Source organism: Mercenaria mercenaria, chromosome 6, assembly GCF_021730395.1.
Source record: "Mercenaria mercenaria strain notata chromosome 6, MADL_Memer_1, whole genome shotgun sequence".
NCBI classification, from domain to species: Eukaryota; Metazoa; Mollusca; class Bivalvia; order Venerida; family Veneridae; genus Mercenaria; species Mercenaria mercenaria.
The window spans coordinates 62,277,023-62,296,378 of NC_069366.1; the positions used below are offsets into that span (position 1 = coordinate 62,277,023).

Here is a 19,356-nt window from a genome sequence, read left to right on the forward strand (position 1 = left end):
ATTTGGACCACGTGTATAGTTTTGAGTGGCAAGATGAACCTTGACATGAGTTGATCTTGATCTTGACCTAGTGACCTACTTTCACATTTCTGTAGCTACAACCTTCAAATTTGGACCTCATGCATAGGTTTGTGTACCAAAAAAAACTTTGACCTTGTTATTGACCTAGTGACCTACTTTCACATTTTTGAAGGTACATGCTTCAAATTTGGACCACATGCATAGTATTTTGTTCCAAAATAAAATTTGACTTTGATTTTGACCTAGTGACCTACTTTCACATTTTCAAGCTACAGCCTACAAATTTGAACCACAAGCATAGTTTGTGTACTGAAATGAACTTTGATCTTGAGATTGACCTAGTGACCTACTTTCACATTTTTGAAGTTACAGGCTTCAAATTTGGACCACTTGTATGGTTTTGTGTTCTGAAATAAAATTTGACCTTGATTTTGACCTAGTGACCTACTTTCACATTTCTCAAGCTACAGCCTTCAAATTTGAACCACATGCATAGTTTTGTGTACCAAAATGAACTTTGATCTTGAGGTTGATCTAGTGACCTATTTCACATTTCTGAAGCTACAGGCTTCAAATTTGGACCGCATGCATATTTTTGTGTTCTGAATTGAAATTTGACATTGATTTTTAGCTCGACTATTCAAAGAATAGTAGAGCTATTGGACTTACCCGTGTGTCGGCGTCAGCGTCCCGATTTGGTTAAGGTTTTGTATGTAAGCTGGTATCTCAGTAACCACTTGTGGGAATGGATTGAAACTTCACACATTTGTTCACTGTCATGATCTGACGTGTCCTGTGTAGGTCCCATAACTCTACTTTGCATTTTTGTCAAAATTATGCCTCTTTTTCAACTTAGAAATTCTTGGTTAAGGTTTTGTATGTAAGCTGGTATCTCAGTACCCACTAATGGGAATGGATTGAAACTTCACACACTTGTTCACTGTCAAGATGTGACATGCACTGTGTAGGTCCCTTAACTCTACTTTGCATTTTTTTCAAAATTATGCCCCTTTTTCGACTTAGCAGTTTTTGGTTAAGTTTTTGTATGTAAGCTGGTATTTCAGTATCCGCTTATGGGAAAGGATTGAAACTTCACGCACTTGTTCACTTTATGAGCTGATAAGCTCTGTGAAGGTTCCATAACCCTTTTTCCCATTTTTACAAAATTATGCCCCTTTTATTGACTTTTGTATTCATTCAATTGACAAGGCTGTTGAATAGTCGAGCATTGCTGTCCTCCGACAGCTCTTGTTACCTATTACTTTACTTTCACATTTCTCAAGCTACAGCCTCCAAATTTGAAGCACATGCATAGTTCTGACTACCGAAATGAACTTTGACCTTGAAATTGATCTAGTGACCTGCTTTCACATTTCTCAAGCCACAGTTTTCAAATCTGGACCACAGACACATTGTTTTGTACCGAAATGAAATTTGACCTTGATTTTGACCTTGAGCTAGTCTTGAAATTTGGAACATTCAAAAATGGCTCAGTGGATGGCACCAAGATCACTCTGTAATCTCTTGTTAGGTTAATAGGTTAAAGGTTAAGGTCAGATTAAACCAGAATGGTAGAATTTTTGTTTACAGTGAGCATATAATTTCTGTTCCTTGTGTAATTACTGAATGCATCAAGGGGGGCATTTCGTGTTCGACGAGCTCTTGTTTAATACAATATCAGGTTTTTTTGTTGTTTTTTTTCAAGGGGCAACATTATGTCATACAAAGTTACGGATGTATCTAAAAGGGATAAGAATCTCTAAGAGTCTATGGTTAAATTGTAAACAATTTCACAAAATTGAATGGTCTATTTGGGCTAGTCCTCATGACATGATGATACCTTGGTAGAACTTATGACATTGTTATTATAAGTCTTATTTATAAATTACACCATCATTATTAATTACACCGTTATTAAAGTCAGATCAGTTAAATTGATCTTTGGATGTCTATCATCCACAGTTACTTGAAAGAACATCTTCAGTCTGTTAAATTACTTAAGCCAGTTTCAACTAAACTTTATTGTTCCTTGGCTGATCCTCTTTTAGATTCCTTCAATCTAGGTAATCATATAGAATTCTGGTAGCCACAGCAACCAAAAGGAAAACTTTTAAAAATATTCTGATCAGAAAGCTTAGTATCAGAGTAATTTCACAGCAATGTTCCTTTGATGATCCTCTACCAAATTTGCACATACAAGTTATTTTGATACGGTTATAAATATGGCCACCAGGGGTCGGGCTTGTTTTCTGTTTATGGCTGTATGGCAAACTTTAAAAATTGATTTTTTCTCAGAAATTGGTAGACTGCTTTCAAAATAATTTCACTATTATGAATGAAAATCAACAGAATTTGTTTGTGTTATTTTGATTTATTTTAAAATCTGGCCACTGGGGAAATGGGCTAGCTAGAATGACTTTTTAAATTTTTTCTACTAGTAGCTTTTATATCTTTTGTGTGCTTTTGTGTAACAAAAAGTGATACATTTAAGCAGATTTATCCAAAACAATTGGGCCAAATGTATAATCCCCTGCCAAAAGTGGAGGGATAGAGTTTTGGCGTCGTTTGTCCGTCTTTCCGTCTCTCAGTGTGTGTGGTCCATGTAAATTCTTGTCTGGGCTGTAACTCCGCCATCCATAAAAGGATTTTGAAATAACTTGGCATAAATGTTCACCAAAATAAGACAACATGCCGTTCGCAAGACCCAGACTCCTAGCTTCAAGGTCAAGGTCAAAGGTTAACATGGTCTGTTTCATGTTGGGTCCATAACTTTGCCATCCATGAAATAACTTTGCATAAATGTTTATCATAATGGGACGATTTGTCATGCACAAGGCGCAGAAGGTTAACAAGGTCTGTTTCGTGTCTGATTCATAACTCTGCCATTCATTAAGGGATTTTGAAATAACTTAGCATAAATGTTTACCGTAATTTTCATGCACAAGACCCAGACCCCTAGCAGCAAGGTCAAGGTCATGCTTAGAAGTCAAAGGTTTACTTGGTCTGTTTTTTGTCTGGTCCATAACTGCCATTCATCAAGGGATTTGACACAAATGTTAACCATAATGAGACGATGAGTTGCGATTATGACACAGGTCTCTCAGGTCAAGGTCACAAAATGATTCTTGCCTAAACTATTCTGGCATATTTTGTGCAGACAGCTGTAGCATTCTAGGGCATGCTTTGGGGGCATTTGTCACTAATAGTGATGGCTCTTTTTTATTATTGACTGTAGAGAAAAACATTTCTGTGCTGGGTTCACATAGGCCTTGAAAAGTGCTTGAAAAAGAGCTGCATATTGAAAAGTGCTTGAATGAAGGGTAGCCTTGAAAAGAGCTTAAAAAGTGCTTAAATTTGAAAAAAAAAGTTTTGAAAATGGCAGATTCATTGGGAATTGTATGATATCCTTGATAGTATCTTAATACAACATGTTATATTTAAAAAAAAGGTCTGTACTGATGTGCTTCAGTACTTGTGTCTTTACGTAGCGTATTGTGCACGAATTGATATTACTGCATTTAAATTTGGTGTGTCATTGTGCGCGCATGCGTGGTAGCTTATACTACGTTACCAATGTTAGTGCACACAATATTCTCCATGAAAAATAAGGTCAAATTGAATTGTAAAAAAGTAAATTTTACTGATTCTTGTTGTAATTGACTGATAATTGATATTAAAATAGGCAAGTGCCATTTCAAACTGAGTTGGCTTAAGGATTATAAATGGTGCAGAAAGGAAAATGACATCCACAGAGCAAATTGACGAGTTTGTAATAAAAATGAAAGAAAAATTAAAGGGTTGAACTTTTGTGACTAGAAGTAGTATTGTAAGTTGTTGTAAATATGCTGCAAAAGTATTTTCAGAACACATTTTTGAAATAATATGCATGAAGAATTCTTCAAAATGTTGTTTGTATACTTTTTGTACGCCTGTTTGAAAAACGGGATGTATTATGGGAACGCCCCTGGCGGGCGGGCGGGCGGCATCCACAGACTTTGTCCGGAGCATATCTTCTACATGCATGGAGGGATTTTGATGAAACTTGGCACAGTTGTTCACCATCATGAGACGGAGTGTCTTGCGCAAGAACCAGGTCCTTAGGTCTAAGGTCAAGGTCACACTTAGAGGTCAAAGGATACAAGAATGAAAAAAATCAAGAATGACTTTGTCCGGGGCATATCTTCTTCATGCATGGAAGGATTTTGATGTAGCTTGGCACAATTATTCACCATCATGAGAGGGGGTGTCATGCACAAGAACCAGGTCCCTAGGTCTAAGGTCAAGGTCACACTTAGCGGTCAAAGGATACAAGAATGAAAACTTTGTCCAGAGCATATCTTCTTCATGCATGAAAGGACTTTGATGTAGCTTGGCACAATTGTTCACCATCATGAGACGGAGTGTCATGCGCAAGAACCAGGTCACTAGGCCTAAGGTCAAGGTCACACATATAGGTCAAAGGATACAAGAATGAAGACTTTGTCCGGAGCATATCTTCTTCATGCATGAAAGGACTTTGATGTAGCTTGGCACAAATGTTCACAAGCATGAGACAGAGTGTCATGTGCAAGAACCAGGTCCCTAGGTCTAAGGTCAAGGTCACACTTAGAGGCCAAAGGTCAAATACAAGAATGACTTTGTCCGGAGCATTTCTTCTTCATGCATGGAGGGATTTTGATGTAACTTGGCACAATTGTACACCATCATGAGACGGAGTGTTATCACTGGTCCCTTATTTTGAATTACTTCCCTTTGTTGTTACTATAAATAGCTTATATTGTAACTTTTTTATTACTAGCCGTAGGGAAAAATCGAGATCACTTTTCTGTAGTACAACATGCATGTTACATCCAATTCTGAGGTGTATTTTGAGCTATCTCTACCTGGTAAGGATTTTTGTACAGACTTGCAATTTTTTTTTTCTTTAAAGATTAACTTCCCTTAGTTGTTACTATAAATAACTTACATTGTAACTTTTTCATAATTGACTGTAGGGAAAAACCAAGACCACTTTTCTGTGGTACAACATTGATAATACTTTCAAATTTTTGGTGTATTTTAAGGTATCTCTACCTGGTAATTTTTTTGTGGACAGAAAAATAAAAGAATTACAATAATTTCTAAACAAAAACATTGTAAACAACTACAAAATTAGAATTCCATTTGCAAATACAGGTGCTAGTGTAAAGAAATTTGCTGTGACGGGCGTATATTGTGACATACTGGCACTCTTGTTATGGATAATATTTATGGTTTAAATAGTTTGATGAATGTGTTTCAAAGTAACACTTATAAAAGTCTCGAAAAAATGGAGTGAGGTACAGGTCCTTGAAAATGCCAATTTGTCCTTGAAAATCCTTCAATTCAGTTCTCAGATTTCTGTGTGAACCTTGTGTGTGGTACAACATTGATGGTACCTCCAATTTCTGGGCAAGGATTTTTTTTGTGAACTTAGAATATTTTTTTTAATTTTTCCTTTCTTGTTCATGTCCTTTGGGCTTCAACAGTCAAGTTGTTTAAATCTGATATAAACCTTCTGGCATATATTGCCCCACCAGGCAGATCTCTTATTACAACCGTAAATTCTAGTTAATATTTTGATGCACTTTGGCTCAGTCTCTTATCACTAAATGGTTTTGACGCAGACTGTTGTCCAACATGATCATCCACATTGGGGGGTATTATTCACTCAGGTGATAGCTCTGTTTTTCTTAGATAGGCATTATTTCATTATAAAATGTTGAAGAAGTCAAGCTTGCTGCCTCCTATAACAGCTCTGGTTTGTTTATGTTTACAGTAGTCACGGCAGGAGAAGCTTTTTGACAGAAAGGCCACCCACACAGTCAAGTAGACAAGCAAGGTAAATTATTGAAGTTATATCTCTCAAATGACACTATGGGAAATATTACTTGTACATGTAGTGAATAAATATATATCAGATTTTGTATTTCTGAAAGCCTATTTCACATTTCTCCTTCTGTAGAGATTTATAGACACAAAGTACAGGTTTTACAAAAACCAACTTCATTGTTTTTTCCATACAAAGTAATGTATGTGTTTTTGCACTATGTTAAAAACAGTTTAACATCAGTTAATTGACATTTGCTTTACCATTAGATGAAATTCTTAGTAAGTGAGGAAGTATTTTCTCAAAATTTAGACTGGAATCGGGGATGTGCATTATACATGCGTGCACATTATTTATGGATATTAATGGGTAAATAACCCATCACTGGAGCAATAGCCTATGTACAACGAACATAATTCAGGTTTTACAGGAGTGTAAGTACAGAAAGGTTACACTGGATTGTTTTTCAGTGTACCGAAAGAAGATGAGAATGAACCAACGAGTACTAGTCCTGATCAGGAAGATAGAGAATCTGTAGCTGATATAAGAGATCCTGAAGACTTTAAAGAAATATTTCAACCTAAACATAGAATAGGTGAGAGAATAAAGCAGATATTCCCAACAGAGTACTGTAAAATCATTTTCTGTCAGGGGCATGTAATTCTATGTATATTCGGTAAAATCAGCTGTTTCTTAGTACATGAAGTCATGGATTTAAAATTCTTAAGGTAGAATTAATGCTTTTTTGATTGGGTTTGATTTCGTGACGCAACACTACCACAAAATCCACACAAAAAAATCCTCTACAGATGTACTGATGTAATAGTAAACCTTAACTGTGTAATCATTTTAAGTAGACCGTACCTGTCAACTTAGTAGAACGAGCACAACTGTAAGAATGGAGAATCACAATTTCTTTCCCCATGTGAGACGTATTTTAGCAGTTACGATTTGACTGAAGACAATAAGTCTGAAATCAAGCGTTCTCCACCTCTGAAGTATGTAGAGAATTTGTCAGTTTCTTACGGAAAACAAGACAGAATGCTGGATCACTGGTTAGGTAGACTGACCAACATTGTATAACTGCAATACTTGCTCTTGAAATTCTTTTGCAAATTAAACTAGACATTAAAAAATGTGCAAAACTTGTATTCTGCTTTAAAATGCTGTAGCGAAAGGATGAAATGAAATGGTGAACTGCCATGACTGTTCAGATTTTGAGATTTTAATGCATTTAAAATTTCTCTCATAGTTTACCTGTATAATATTAATATTTTGAAATATCAACATTATAGGGCTGGGTACCACCTTGAAAAAAATACCGCGGTATACCACGGTTTTTTCCTAATTACCGCGGTATATACCACGGTATACCATCATATTTATCGTAAGACTTACAGCAATGGTAGTGGTCATAAAAATATTGAAAAACTCTCAGAAATACTATTAATAATATTATGAGCAACAACGAAGACTAGTTACTTGACTAGAATTAAAGAAAAAAAAGTACACTGGAATATTAACTTGACTAATGACTAGTTAGATTAATGACCCTTAGTATTTTTTACCAGCGTGTATTCGTTGAAAGACGCCATATTGTCTCTAGGGAAGCACTGGGTCACATGTATATAGGTCGCGCTTGTTTGAAGTTCGATTCGTGCACCCGTTTGATAAACCAGTAACGTTTATGAAGGCTTCATCAGATTGTTTTCAAACAAACAAACAAAATTTCGACTGAACATTTTCCATACTATTTATTTCTTTTTTAATACGTGCAAATACATACTGGGATATTTTAAACTATCATCATTTAAACAAGAAGTCGGGACTCGCCGAATTTACCAGACTCAAAGTAAAAACAAGTGCACCCATGACGTCATCCATCTATACGGAATAATCTGGAGGTTTTCGAAGGTTTTGATTGGGGATCACGCGGTCGATCATACATGTTCAATTGCACCATTGGGTGGTTATTTTTGGAAACTAATAATAGTAGCATGGGAATTCCAGAGATATAAATCGGAAAATATTGCATGGTGTCAATTGCTGTTACGGAAGGCTACATAGACAAACTATATTAAAAATAAACAGAGATAGGGATAATGTTGATAAAATACCGGTATTCCCCGATGGTACCGCGGTATCGTACCACGGGAAGATGGTACCACGGTTACCGGTATACCGGTAATACCGCGCACCTCTAATCAACAATATGAAAACACAGTATGTCTCAATAAATCTGTATAAAAATTAGCTGAAAATCATATTGCCCAATATCCATTACTTTATGAACACTGTCATTTGCTGAGTATACTTAGTGAAAAAAATGCACATGGAAGACTTTGACAAAACAAAATCTTTTGTTAGAAAAGAGAGTAGATCTTTTCAAAAGTTGCATTAGAAGCATTTTGTTTAAGAAAAACAATGTAGGAAGAATTTGAAAATTTATAATTCTGCACTCATAAAATGATTTTTGTTTGTTAACAGATAGATCACCAACAAGAAAGATGGAACCATTCCAACCTCCAAGTGATGATGGTAAGTAATCACCTTCGTACAGATATCTCCGGTTTGTGGGTTTGGAAAATTAAGTCTGTGCATTGTGGGATTTCAAAATAATTTGACTAAAATTTAACACCGTAACAAAACACAGGACACACAGTCGTATCATCACAGAGACATGTATATTTTCTATCAATTGTAAAATTGCAAAAATTTTCTAAGTGTTCCTCTATTGGGCAATTTAAAGTGTGTTTTGTACAGGCCTTGAAAATTCCTTGAAAATGAAAAAAAACAACAGAAAGCTGGCACAAGTACTTGATTGAGGAAAACTGCTTAAATTTGACTCAAAACTTTGTAAAATGTTCTTTCATCAACTTGCTGTGTGGAAAGAATAAATTAAAATACCAAAAAAGGAAGATACTTTGAAAGAAAACATAGTATTTGGTCACTTATAGATCTGGTATGCACAAGGAGCAGTCAAAAGAAGCAGTCTATGGCAGCATATCACAATTTACAGAGTTAAATTCCCAATATAACACTGTTTTTGGAAGATTTTAAAGGGTGATATTGACAAAAGTTGTCCTTGAGAATTGAATAGCAATTGAATTTTGTCTCAGATGTTCTGTATGGACCATGGAAAGCCTTGTATGGCTGATTGAGATAAAAAAAGAAAAAAGACCGACAGCATGTCTGCTGCATTGCACAGACAAGTTTTTCTTCTATTTTGTATGGTCATTCGAGAGACTTTTAAGACATTTCCTCCTCAGATCAATATTTTCCAGTAACTCATCTTGCCAAAAGTACAGCTGAGCAGATAAAGGGACATCATTTCTTTCTGTATGTTTCTGTCCCTTTCTCTTCCTTTTCCATTCTTTGTTGATATCCCAATTTTTAATTATGTGTGTGCATGCATGCACGCGCGTGTTTTTTTCTTTCATGTAGCTTAAAACATATGTCACTGATCCCATTGTCTAAATATTCCATAATGAAGATAGAGGTTGTGAAATAGGAATTGATTTCTAAAGTTGTGCATATTTCTTCAATTAGAGCCTGTTAAACAACCAGCACCAAAAGCCAAACCAGCAACCACTCAAGCAAAGATAACCAAGCGTGAGCTTCCACAGACGCGCCAGCCGGATCCACCTGCACCAAGGCAACAGCAACCACCGCGACAGCCTGAGCCAGCACGGCAACCAGACCCAACTCCGAGGGTACCGGAACAGGATATGAGAGCGAAACCTTCTAAACAAACGGTTCATGTGCCTCCAACACGACGGCAACCATCCCCACCACCAGGTGACGGAGGTGTAAATCCTGAAGACTTTTTACCTGTGAGTAAATATTAATGATTTCACAGTGTACCATTTGAATATTAATGCGTGGATTTACAATTTAAAAAAATTGAAATAAATGAGAATTTTATTTCTTTGTTGCAGTTAAATTCCATTTATAAATATGTCCAACAAATTGGCAAAATCTAATCTCCTGCTTAATGTTTATAATTTCTCTGTATTCATAAACCAAAGCTAAACCATAAGTTTCTTTATTTTACAGCCTGAAGTTGCAAACCAAGGGCAAGCTCAGAATCTGTCTGAAGACGCAAGTTTAGACATGATAGTCAAGGGCCATAACACCATGTTATCTGTATTGTCAAGTAGGAGTAAAAGTTTACAAACAGTTAGGGTCATGTGGACTTCAGGAAATACCAAAGTAAGTTACTGGCTTCAGTATATTTGGCTGAAGAAGTTACTTTAGGATCAAGTCTGCCAGTACATATTGTTGTCAAAATGTATATACTACACCCCAGATAAATGGGTGTATGATAGATAATGGTGACTGTTATATAGAAACAGATAATAGAATCAATATTTAAAATTGAGACAGAAAACAGACCTTGTGTTTTTACACCAAAATGTTGATCCATAGATGAATATTTTGAGGTAATGTGATGATCTGACTGTCCTATTCTGCAGTTTACTTAAAATTTAACCTATAATACTGTAAAACTAAATATCACCAAAATAAAAAAGGTACATAACCAGGTCTGTTTTCAGCATTTTGAAATTAGCAAGTCTTTTACTTGTGTGTGATATAGTAAACTAAAACAAGTGAGGTTTAATAGGCATAATTTATAAATAAAAATACCCTTGAGTTTATCAAATATGGCTTACACAGGGGTGGTATAGTACGTCATCAACAGGTGCGCGCAACACTTCCCGATGCGGCATTTTTGTGTCAAAACATCTCGATTCGGTGAGTAAACTTGCGATTATTACATTGACAACTAATAGATTCGGAAATGACATATAGTCTAAAGTACCCGCACATGCGTCTAGTTCATCGTTTACGTTTGCATTTTTCAAGAAAGCCTTCCGTTTAAGAGAACATTCGTGCACAATGCACTTCATGGAAATACTTCCCTATTCACCACACCGTATTATGTCGCATAACAAGAGTTTACATGCATTTCTGATAAATCCAAGCATTGACGGGTGTTCTTTCATGGTAAACAGATGTCAGTGATACCTTGATTAGTCATTGGAATCTAAACTTTCCGAAAAATCAGTAAACTAAAATTTCGCCTTCCCGGTTCACCAACTGAATTGATGTCCTTCCCGGCTCACCAATTTCCAGCATGACTAACATCGGGCTGGTGCTCATGTAAATGTGATCACGCTTGCCTGGAAGTTCTATTAATTGGAATAACTAATTGTTAGAGCGCTTGCACTAGATGGTCTGTAACCTCTATTTAAGCATTTGACGATAGTACTTATTGAAAGAACGAGGCATATCTTGAACATATGTTGTATACTATAAACGTGCATATGTATGATATAATTATGTTCTATCATGTCCTTATATTTGTTATTTTAGGTACATGAAAGATGAAAAAGGAAACAAAACTTCTAGTCTGCATCAATGGAATTGTCAATATATGTTAAAAAGGATTGCTGAGTGATTGGCATGCAAGACATAATTGACGTATTATATTTTCCAAAAGCTGTACGACATAATATTTGAGAAGTGGAGAACATCCTCTAAAGGAATTACCCCCAGACAAGGATTTCAACGCTAAACTAGGTCTCCGTACCAAACACGAATATGTCGGTTGCTGTTTGAAGGTATGGATATAAATTAGTCCAAATAATATTGTACTTGAGAGTTGAATATCGTTATATGTTTTTGACTTGTCGATATCCGCAGACAACATAAAATATCAAAATATAAAATAGGTCTACCCGAGGTTTCATTATTTAGACTAGGATATAAATAACTGATTTAATTTCAATAATTTTACAGTAGAGAAACCTTAATCAGGGGTATAGATAGATAGGCACTTCAACGCATGATAATATAAATAGAAAGTATTTTGGAAACCGTTAGTTAATTTGTTACTCTAATTATTTTTTCATGATAACTATATATGGCGTGTCATCGAAAATAGTCGAATATGATGGCTTTGATTCCGAACTTGAGTTCAAGGCAAGATTCTATGGGACAAATGCATTGATAATATGCTAAGTAAAGCAAAATTATATAGTTAAATTATTATCATGTGCTGTTTTTTAAAGGAGCAACCTTTTAATATATTTTTAAAGGTATAATGTCGCACCAGTGCAGTTTAGTTTTTAATGATATGCTACTATTTAATTTTGTTTAACGTTTTAGGGCCACGTGTTCATCACAATTGCTCGGGGAAAAATGAGAAATTACTGTATCGCGCCAACGAAATGTTCTTATTAAGGGGTATTAGATGTGCGCAGGGAAGGAACAAGAGTGACTGCAACCAAATTATAATTACCACGTAGCAGAATGGGACATCGATTGAATCTACACTAGAAAGCGGTTCAGGATTTAACATTTGACTAATGTTCAGATTTTGCTTGCAAATCTTAGTGCACCCAATTACATGTTAAAACTCGAAGTGAGCTTGAACAGTGGTAGAACAATTTTACTTGCAATGTTAATTATTTTACTTTTCTTAAACTGTTTAGTTGTTGAAAATGTTGTTGTATAAAAGATTATTTAAAATAGGAAACTTTACTGATTTTTTATTTAAACCCTTACACAGTGGAAGCCGTTGTGACATAAACATACGCACATACACTTTCAAGACATAGCAACATTTTCCTTGTTATCAGCTAATGTTATATTTTTACACAAATCAACGAAAGTAGATTTATTACTTGATTGTAGCAATTCTAAATTTTATACACACTTATACGAGTATAATGATAACGTTTCATTAACTTTGGACGTAATTCTTTATAACTCAACATTAAAAAATAAATGAAATTCACCTTAAATTTCATTAAGATCGCATATCTGACAAATTCGTTCCACATTGTATGCCTTAATTTTATTCGATCAAGAAGTAGTGTACATCTCTATGTCACATATTCTCAACAACTGGTAATATTCAGACACGACAGGGAACCCTAAAATAATTACAAAACTTTTGTGGTAATTTTAGTGTAAAAGAAAAACGATAAAAGACTATTGGTAATTTATTATCACATATTCTTAAACGCACAATACCCTCAACAACATGGTTATTATGAAATTAAAGGTGTTTTATTTTAAATGGCCGTTTTTTTATCCACATTCTGAATAGACGACAGCAGCTTTTTGTGGAAAAAATGTCAAAGAATATGTCAACATCTATAGAGGAAGGAATTACACGGAAAAGAAAGCTCTGAATGTTATTGATAAGTTACCGTTAAAACCAATTATTGCCATGATATACATCATGTACAAGATTTGTAATTATGAAAATTATAAAAAGGTTGAAGTGGAGATGCACTGCCTATACTTCAAAATCAACAAAAATCAGAATATAATAACTCTTGAAACCATTAAACTGGAAAATGTTGAGGTTTTGCGCAACTACACTAATTATAACTCAGAAATTTCATTAAAACACACAAAAATTGATAAAGTGGCAATGTAGTATAATCTGTGAACGTTTATCGACCGAAGCATAGAGATAACAAGAATATTTAGTATTTACATTGTTGTGTTTTACCCGTTATGAGCATTAGTGTCAACGACATTTCATACAAAGTTTAATACTGCTGTTGCCTTTCATCAAAATCTGTCAAATGTTATTTAGAAGAAAGGAGATGCACTGACAAGACTCTGTGACTTCAACACAGACAGACAAAACAAAAAATGTTTCAATAAAAAATCACAATTGTTTGAAGGACACCATAGTCACGCAAAATCTGTTCATGGCTAAATGTTGACGGTAGTGGTCACACGTAACAGTGAGTTGTTTTAAACGGTGTCTGCACATATTGCCAGTGAGTGAACCTCAAACAACGACTACTTTTGTGGTCTTCATTTCTGACTTTTTCACAAACATCCACAACAAGCGTGTATTGTTCTTTCTTCAATTCTGATTCTCATTTTATTCCCGAGAATGAATTACTATATGCAGTTTATGTTCATCTGTCTACGGATATCATACAACAGTGAGTTGTTTTAAACGGTGTCTGCACATACTGCCAGGCCTAAATTAAAATTAAGTTTGTTTGACCTTTACCGACCCAGTATTTTTACAGTGGGTAGGTAGGTAGGTAAATAATTTTATTATATTTTAGTTTTTTAAATGTTTGTTGTCTCAGTAATAAAGTCTATTTATTAATACCTATTGCTTGTAGATAATCTCTGAAAATGCTCTATTAAATGTATGCTTGCAATATATAAACCCCTAGCCCTATTCATGCACACACAATATGGGACTTAATTTGCACATAAGGCAAAGTTCACCAAGTCTTTGAGTATCTTTCATGTCTACACTTTTTCTTTATATATATATCGAAAGTGTTTTCATGATTGTTTTCACTACATCTGCGCTTAAATGTACAAGCCCCATGTGGTTCTGGGACGATCTGTGTATGAAAAGAATTGGAACCACTGCCTTACCCTTGCATGATCTAATAGGGTCTTAACACTTGGTTTTGCAGTAACTCTGTGATTCCAGCAGGTATGCAAATTTTGATTCCATACCTCGTGTTTTTATTTCCATGTAAATGAGATGTGGAACCAAAATTTGTAGTTCTGTTTGGCGCCATATAACCTATACTGTGTTGGTGCGCCGTAAAACCCAAATAAATAAATTAATTAAAAGTACAAAACAATATAGTCCTGAAAATACGCGATATTTGTCATCTAATCACACTATTGAATTACAGCTTATTTTCAACAAGTGTTTGATGCTTAATTCAATAGATAATAGCTTTTTATGAGTTTTAGAAGGTTTTTACAATGGTTATGGCAGTATGCAAGCAAAAGTGATGATTTTTTAGCTTCAATCTACTTGCACGTATTGGTCATGTTACTAAGAACAGAAACAAGATTGGGTTTTCCGACATCAGACATTTATTATGCCATTGTCCTGGCAAAAGATTTTTATAGCTCTTTGTTCTGGCATAACAAAATTAAAATATTTAAACTGTCTTGCCTGTAATATTTCAACACATTTACGCTCTTGTCAATTTCTTGAAATTCGAAAACTGAGATTTTCTCACTTCGAACAAATGCATTTCGAAACGATATCTGATTAAAGACATTTTGAAATTAACAATTAAGTCAGTTTATAATATATTTTCACAGATAATTAAATTTCCCACCACTCGCCTGTCAATTGCCGCAATACTGTCACTGTTATGAAAGCAGTTTTATGTACAAGCAAATTTCAAATATAATTTAACACATAGTAGACAAAATAATATTTTCATGTACACTATGTTTCCTTTGTTATCAATAATATTTGTTCTTCTTAAATTTCCTTTTCACAGCAGACATTTTTAGCTCACCTGAGCAATGCTCAGGTGAGTTTTTCTGATCGCTCGATGTCCGGCGTCCGGCGTCCGTCGTCTGTCGTCTGTCGTCCGTCGTCTGTCAACATTTAGCTTGTGTATGCGATAGAGGCTGTATTTTTCAATTAATCTTCATGAATATTGGTCAGAATGATAACCTTGATGAAATCTAGGCCGAGTTCGAAAATGGGTCATCTGGGGTCAAAAACTAGGTCACTAGGTCAAATCAAAGAAAAACCTTGTGTATGCGATAGAGGCTGTATTTTTCATTTAATCTTCATGAATATTGGTCAGAATGATAACTTTGATGAAATCTAGGCCGAGTTCGAAAATGGGTCATCTCGGGTCAAAAACTAGGTCACTAGGTCAAATCAAAGAAAAACCTTGTGTATGCGATAGAGGCGATATTTTTCAATTAATCTTCATGAATATTGGTCAGAATGATAACCTTGATGAAATCTAAGCCGAGTTCGAAAATGGGTCATCTCGGGTCAAAAACTAGGTCACTAGGTCAAATCAAAGAAAAACCTTGTGTATGCGATAGAGGCTGTATTTTTCAATTCTTCTTCATGAATATTGGTCAGAATGATAACTTTGATGAAATCTAGGCCGAGTTCGAAAATGGGTCATCTCGGATCAAAAACTAGGTCACTAGGTCAAATCAAAGAAAAACCTTGTGTATGCGATAGAGGCTGTATTTTTCAATTGATCTTCATGAATTTTGGTCAGAATGATTGCCTTGATGAAATCTAGGCCGAGTTCGAAAATGGGTCATCTCGGGTCAAAAACTAGGTCACTAGGTCAAATCAAAGAAAAACCTTGTGTATGCGATAGAGGCAGTATTTTTCAATTGATCTTCATGAATTTTGGTAAGAATGATTACCTTGATGAAATCTAGGCCGAGTTCGAAAATGGGTCATCTGGGGTCAAAAACTAGGTCACTAGGTCATATCACGTAAAAACTTTGTGTATGCGATAGAGGCTGTATTTTTCAATTGATCTTCATGAATTTTGGTCAGAATGATTACCTTGATGAAATTTAGACCAGTTTCGAAAATAGGTCATCTGGGGTCAAAAACTAGGTCACTAGGTCAAATCAAAGAAAAACCTTGTGTATGCAGTAGAGACTGTATTTTTCAACTGATCTTCATGAAATTTAGCCAGAATGATTACCTTGATAAAATCTAGGCCGTGTTCGAAAATGGGTCATCTCGGGTCAAAAACTAGGTCACTAGGTCAAATCGAAGAAAAACATTGTGTATGCAATAGAGACTGTTTTTTTCAATTGATTTTTATGAAATTTGGTCAGGTTGATTGCCTTAATGAAATCTAGGTCGAATTTGAATATGGGTCATCTGAGGTCAAAAACTAGGTCACTTGGTCAAATCAAAGAAAAAACTTCTGTATGTGATAGAGGCTGTATTTTTCAGTTGATCTTCATGAATTTTGGTCAGAATGATTGCCTTGATAAAATCTAGATCGAGTTTGAACATGGGTCATCTAGGGTCAAAAACTAGGTCATATCTAAGAAAATGCTTGTTTTATCGCAAGAGACCAATTTTTTGGTCCAATCTTAATGAAAATTGGTCAGAATATTTGTTTCCTTGAAATCACTAGGTCAAACATGTTTTACACTGTTATGGAGTGTTTCTTAGGTGAGCGACCTAGGGCCATCTTGGCCCTCTTGTTTTTTTCACTGTATTTTTGTAATCTCCACCATCTAGTTGCTCTCCATAATGACTGCATCGATAGTATTAATAAACAAAGTCTAGCCCCTACCGTATTTTCCAAAAGTGTTAGGACTAGTTATTTTCACTTTCTCAAGACTTATTTCCCGGAAAATGATTATTTTGTAAAGTGTCCCAAAAATATGGACACAATAATCATAATCCACCCAATGTTGAAAGCGAAATAAAAAGCGTAAACGATTATTGGTAATTATTCTGTTGATAAACTTAGTCATTGTCCTTGTTTTCATCATCAATTAACATCCCCTTCGAAGAGCTAAAAGAAGTATGTCGGTATCATCTGAAGTGGAGATCAAAGCGGTATAGTTGCCCGAGATTGTCATGGAATTACGTCATGTTTTCGCGCCATATGACACATCACTGTTTGATCGTACCGCTTCGGTTCTTTAAATTAATCAATAAAAAAGTTTCTTCTTTAATTTGTTAAAGCGAATTCAATATCCTGTATAAATTGACAGGTAAATGTGTCAAACGATAATTGTGGATATCCTACTTCTGTGAGCTATTTTGCCGCACTAACATAAATCTGTTTGCCAAAAATCGTTTTACGCCATGTTTTTAAATTGCTGACGCTTTTTCATTATTTAAGATTTTTTTATTCTGTTTTTTGTACTTTCTGGTCAAAAGTCTGAACTTTATGCCCATAGAATTTATCATTTATTTACCCTTAGAAAGAAATAAATAATTAAGATCGCACTGTTTGACATTTTACAAAGAACTAAATTTAAAATTGACCGTTTTTATAGAATTTTGCCTACATTCCTGTCGATATCTTATTAAAATCGTTATAGAATTCAAACTATATTACTTCTTAAGCGGTGCTAAAAATATTGATGCAGTAATAACAAAAAAATAAATGCACTACGCGCATTTTTTGTGTATGTGTAAACAAAAGTAACGTCGACCGATGGAAATTAGATATTACGATAGGTCACACGTGCTCGTGGAATGGAAAATTACCGGCATGACGTATTGGTCTACTTTAAGTTTCGCGGGTAAATTAGATACTAGATTTGTAAAATTATGTCCTTTTGTTAGATTGACTTTCGGTTATAAGCGGTTTGATGTCGTCTGCATCCTATGGCTTTAGGCAACGTTATCGGCAAAGTTGACACGTTTTCGGAATACACGAGATAATAAACAGTCCGCTTTATCGATTTTCTACTAGCTGACCGCGGGTTACTTTCTCACTTGCCATAACTATCTATGCATTTGTTAAATAAAATAATCGCCAGTTTCAAGCACCAAAATCAGTTTTTCCCTCTCAGTGAAAAGAAAATAAAAATATTTTTTTTCTCTGGAATGCAATAAAATTATTTGAGTCGGAGCAATTTTATCGGGTCGGTAGGTAAAGGTCAGACAAACTTAATTTTATTTTAAGCCCCAGTGAGTGAACCTCAAACAACGACTACTTTTGTGGTCTTCATTTCTGACTTTTTCACAAACATCCACAACAAGCGTGTATTGTTCTTTCTACAATTCTGATTCTCATTTTATTCCCGAGAATGAATTACTATATGCAGTTTATGTTCATCTGTCTACGGATATCATACTGCTGAACCCTAAGTGTTTAGCTTCATAATTTAATTCTGATAAACAGAATATCTCTGGTGTTTCTGTTGTGATCTGAAAAAGAAAAAGTAAATCTGTCATAATATAGCCCTTGAAGGTAAATTAAGCACTGTTTTTACTGACATAAACGTTCATTGCTAAATACTATCTTTGCTGGTAAGGCAACCGAAGTACCATGGTCAAAATAAATTGAAAGGCTACATATAATTAAGTCAAACACGATGCCACCCGGGCGGTGAACCGGGAAGTGCATCGTTTTACCTGGTGAACCGGGAAGGCGAAATTCTATATTACTGATTTCTTTGAAATTATAGATTCCGATAATTAATTAAGGTATCACTGACCTCAGTTTGCCATAAAAGAACACCCGTCAAGGCATTTAGTCATTAGAAATGCATGAAAACTCTTTTTATGCGATATAATATGGTGCGGTGAATAGGGAAGTGTTTCCATGAAGTGCATTGTGCTCGAATGTTCTCTTAAACGTAAAACTTTCTTGAAAAATGCAAACGTCAGTGATAAACTAGAGACACATGCGGGTACTTTAGACTATATGTCATTTCCAAATCTATTCGCCACCAATGAAATAATCGCAAATTTACTCACCGAATCGAGGTGTTTTGACATAAAAATGCCGCATCGGGAAGTGTTGCGCGCACCTGTTGATGACGTACTATACCACCCCTGTTACAGAAGGTCGTTGGTTCTACCCAGGTGCCCGCTAGTGATGAAATAATGTAGGGAGGAGCACTTAGGGGTCTTCCTCCACCAGCAAAGCTGGATAGTCGCCTTATGTTCTATAATTGTGTTGGTCCAACGTTAAACCAAACAAAAAAAGGAA

The 19,356-nt window shown here is 35.2% G+C and overlaps 1 protein-coding gene and 1 long non-coding RNA gene across 4 annotated transcripts in view; both read left to right on the forward strand.

The window, feature by feature from the left end:
- The window catches only part of LOC123548739 (katanin p80 WD40 repeat-containing subunit B1-like), a 115,877-nt gene that overhangs the window by 72,875 nt on the left and 23,646 nt on the right, over positions 1 to 19,356 (forward strand). For all 3 annotated transcript variants that reach the window (XM_053546091.1, XM_053546089.1, XM_053546090.1), the window contains 5 exons: positions 5,819 to 5,881; positions 6,340 to 6,464; positions 8,357 to 8,407; positions 9,419 to 9,702; positions 9,926 to 10,081. In XM_053546091.1, coding sequence (XP_053402066.1) covers positions 5,819 to 5,881; positions 6,340 to 6,464; positions 8,357 to 8,407; positions 9,419 to 9,702; positions 9,926 to 10,081 — 679 coding nt within the window. The remainder of the gene's footprint in view (positions 1 to 5,818; positions 5,882 to 6,339; positions 6,465 to 8,356; positions 8,408 to 9,418; positions 9,703 to 9,925; positions 10,082 to 19,356) is intronic.
- LOC128557794 (uncharacterized) lies at positions 10,549 to 12,410 on the forward strand. Its single transcript, XR_008371392.1, has 3 exons — positions 10,549 to 10,624; positions 11,246 to 11,493; positions 12,041 to 12,410. It is a non-coding gene; the product is annotated as an uncharacterized LOC128557794 (long non-coding RNA).